This window comes from Phalaenopsis equestris, unplaced genomic scaffold (assembly GCF_001263595.1).
Source record: "Phalaenopsis equestris unplaced genomic scaffold, ASM126359v1 Scaffold000200, whole genome shotgun sequence".
Lineage (NCBI taxonomy): Eukaryota > Viridiplantae > Streptophyta > Magnoliopsida > Asparagales > Orchidaceae > Phalaenopsis > Phalaenopsis equestris.
The window spans coordinates 26,515-29,215 of record NW_018164642.1 but is presented as its reverse complement, the minus strand read 5'-3'; the positions used below and the strand labels follow the sequence as shown (position 1 = coordinate 29,215).

At 36.7% G+C, this 2,701-nt stretch overlaps 1 protein-coding gene across 1 annotated transcript; it reads left to right on the top strand.

Moving 5' to 3' along the window:
- The first annotated feature begins 401 nt into the window (after positions 1-401).
- Positions 402-1,645, top strand: LOC110022627 (E3 ubiquitin-protein ligase Os04g0590900-like). Its single transcript, XM_020721673.1, has one exon. The coding sequence runs from the start codon at positions 680-682 to the stop codon at positions 1,454-1,456; it is 777 nt and encodes a 258-aa protein (XP_020577332.1). The 5' UTR covers positions 402-679; the 3' UTR covers positions 1,457-1,645.
- The last annotated feature ends 1,056 nt before the right edge of the window (positions 1,646-2,701 follow it).

Sequence of the window (2,701 nt, the reverse complement as noted above, 5' to 3'; positions counted from 1 at the left end):
TTGCATATAAATAATGGAGTTATTTCGACAGTAAATATGTTGATTAGATACGCTTAAAGGAACCAATTTCTTTTTGTACACAGATTCGAATTCAACAGATGTACAGATTAATGTTTATGTGATTTGTTTTTATTTTTTTCGACTAATTTAATAAATGAATCTATAAATTTTGTTTCAATTCTAATTGTTTATTTAACAAGCGAACGGAAATAGAGCTGTTCTCAAGGATGAAATTAAAATAAAAAGCATTATAATTGCTGCCTTGAATTCAGCGCATAAGAAATTCTAATGCCGGAAAATGCAAATTTGGAATTCTCACCAACTACGTCTTATCTAAACCTTGCTTTAAAGTCAAATAACATTTTTCCGTTTCCTGTACTTACACACTATCTTTCAGCTGATAAACCATACATTCTTCCATGGCAAAGTTCATTCGTCGATTCTCCAACTAACCTTACCATCCTGAACTTAGTTGTTGCTTCCTTCCAATTCCCCACCAAATCTTCAATTCTCATGGCCCGCAATTTCTCTTTCCGCATCTACTAACTTTTCAATGAGTCCATGTTAACTCCATTAATTACTGATTAAACCACCCATCCTCTGAACTCCCTCTGCTCTTCTCCTTTTTCCTCTCCCCTCTGCTCTTGATTAACATCATCTTCTTCTTATCCACCCCTCCATGGGCACCCCACAAGCATGGCCTCAATATACTGCAGGCAGAGACTGCTCCCTCGGTTTTTGCAGCGTCTACTGTCCCCAATGGTGCTTTTTCTACTTCCCCCCACCACCACCCCCCTCCCACTCCAATTTCACCCTCTCCCCTCTCCTCATCGCCATCATCGTCGTCATCTCCTCTGCCTTCTTCATTGTCACCGGCTATCTCATCGCCCTCAAATACTGCAACAACCACCGCCACCGATCTCTCATCTCACTTAACTCCGGCACCCCCTCTCCCTGGCTCCCCCCTTCTTCCACCGGGCTCGACGCCTCCGTCATCAATAAACTCACCATCTATCGCTACCGCCGGGGTGAAAACTCCATCATCAACGGTGACCGCGACTGCTCAGTTTGCCTTGGGGAATTTCGCGACGGCGATAGCCTCCGTCTTCTTCCCAAGTGCAGTCATGCTTTTCATAAGAGCTGCATAGACACGTGGCTAAGCTCACACTCAAACTGTCCACTCTGCCGTGCCGGTGTTATCGGTCCAGTTGAGCATACGATTGCGGAGAGTGAAGAAGAAGGTGAGCTTGTCGTTGATGTTGCAGCCGTTCAGGATTTGGAAGAGGAGAGGGAGTTGTCAGAGGGGAGAGATGGGGATGATGAAGATGTGGTAATTGAGATAAGAGAGGAAGCTTACGAGGTTAGGATGGCCAGTGAATCGTCGGAGGGGACAAGTACAGTTTCTATGAAGAGATCTCTCTCTTCTCGTAGAAGTACTGGAAGTCATTCATCGTGAATTTATGAAGAAACATGCTTCTTATTTTTGTTACCGTAAGCTGAATTTTCTTGCTGTATTGTTTGGTTTTTTTTTTTTTCTTTACATTTTTTGATGTAAGAAATTTATTTGTCACAAACGGCGTTCAGCTCATGTACAATTTCCGCGCTAAGACAAGCACTTAGAGGTAGTCGTGCGACTTAGATGGTAGCTAGGCTCAGTCATATAGGAAAATGACTAAATTAGTAGAGTTCATAATTTTCATTTCAGAAACTTATAACATACTTTTAAATTTTATTTACTTTTAGATATGAAAATACGTTTATATTCTTATAACTAATACGTTTATATGCCTTAATCTCAATTTTCCGATCTTATAACATTTTTCATGAATACGTATAAGTTGAACATATTTTATTTTCATTTCCTCTGGAATTGAAACTACGTTTATATGGCAAATGCTTAACTCGTACACATTTTTCACTTTTTATAACTTTTCGTCATGTATGTTTATGTTATATCATCACTGAAAATTCTGACTTCGATTGAACAGTTTCTCTAACTGAGAGAAATCATGAGTTTTTTTGGGGTATTTATAGAAGGGATGCCAGCTTAGATTCCATTAAAAAAAATAAGCATTAATCTTTGCAGGGAGAAACTCTTATTTGATCTCCCACGATATAACATGGAAGAGTAATATCGGTAATGATAATATATTATCTATATTTAATATTCATATTTGTAGTTGGTGATTCCATTATCATTTAACCATTGATGTTTACAATCTGGCATTCTTTTAAAAATAGAAAAATTTTATTGTGTGACCATCTAATCAAACTTGGTACAAATTTTTATTTTTTATGCAACCATAAATATAACTAAGTTAAGTGAATTCATAAACCAATGCCGAGAAAGGCTGGCACCTACCTGAGAGGTTAGAAATAAAGCGTCTTAGATATGCCAACTTCCCCTGAAAGGAACGTAATTGTTTCAAAGTTTTAGGGGGAGATTTGTGTTCTTTATAATGTTTTTTCTCACATCAACATTGATTTAACATACTCTTAGAATTTTCAAAATGTTTGGTAAACATACTCTTAGAATTTTCAAGATTTTAATAGATGATTTCATTTATCATAAAAAAATTAAAAAAAAATTATTAATGGTTATCGATTGTTCAATAAAAAATTGCAGGTTGTTTGGTAAACATACTCTTAGAATTTTCAAGATTTCAATAGATGATTTCTTTTATCATAAAAAAATTAAAAA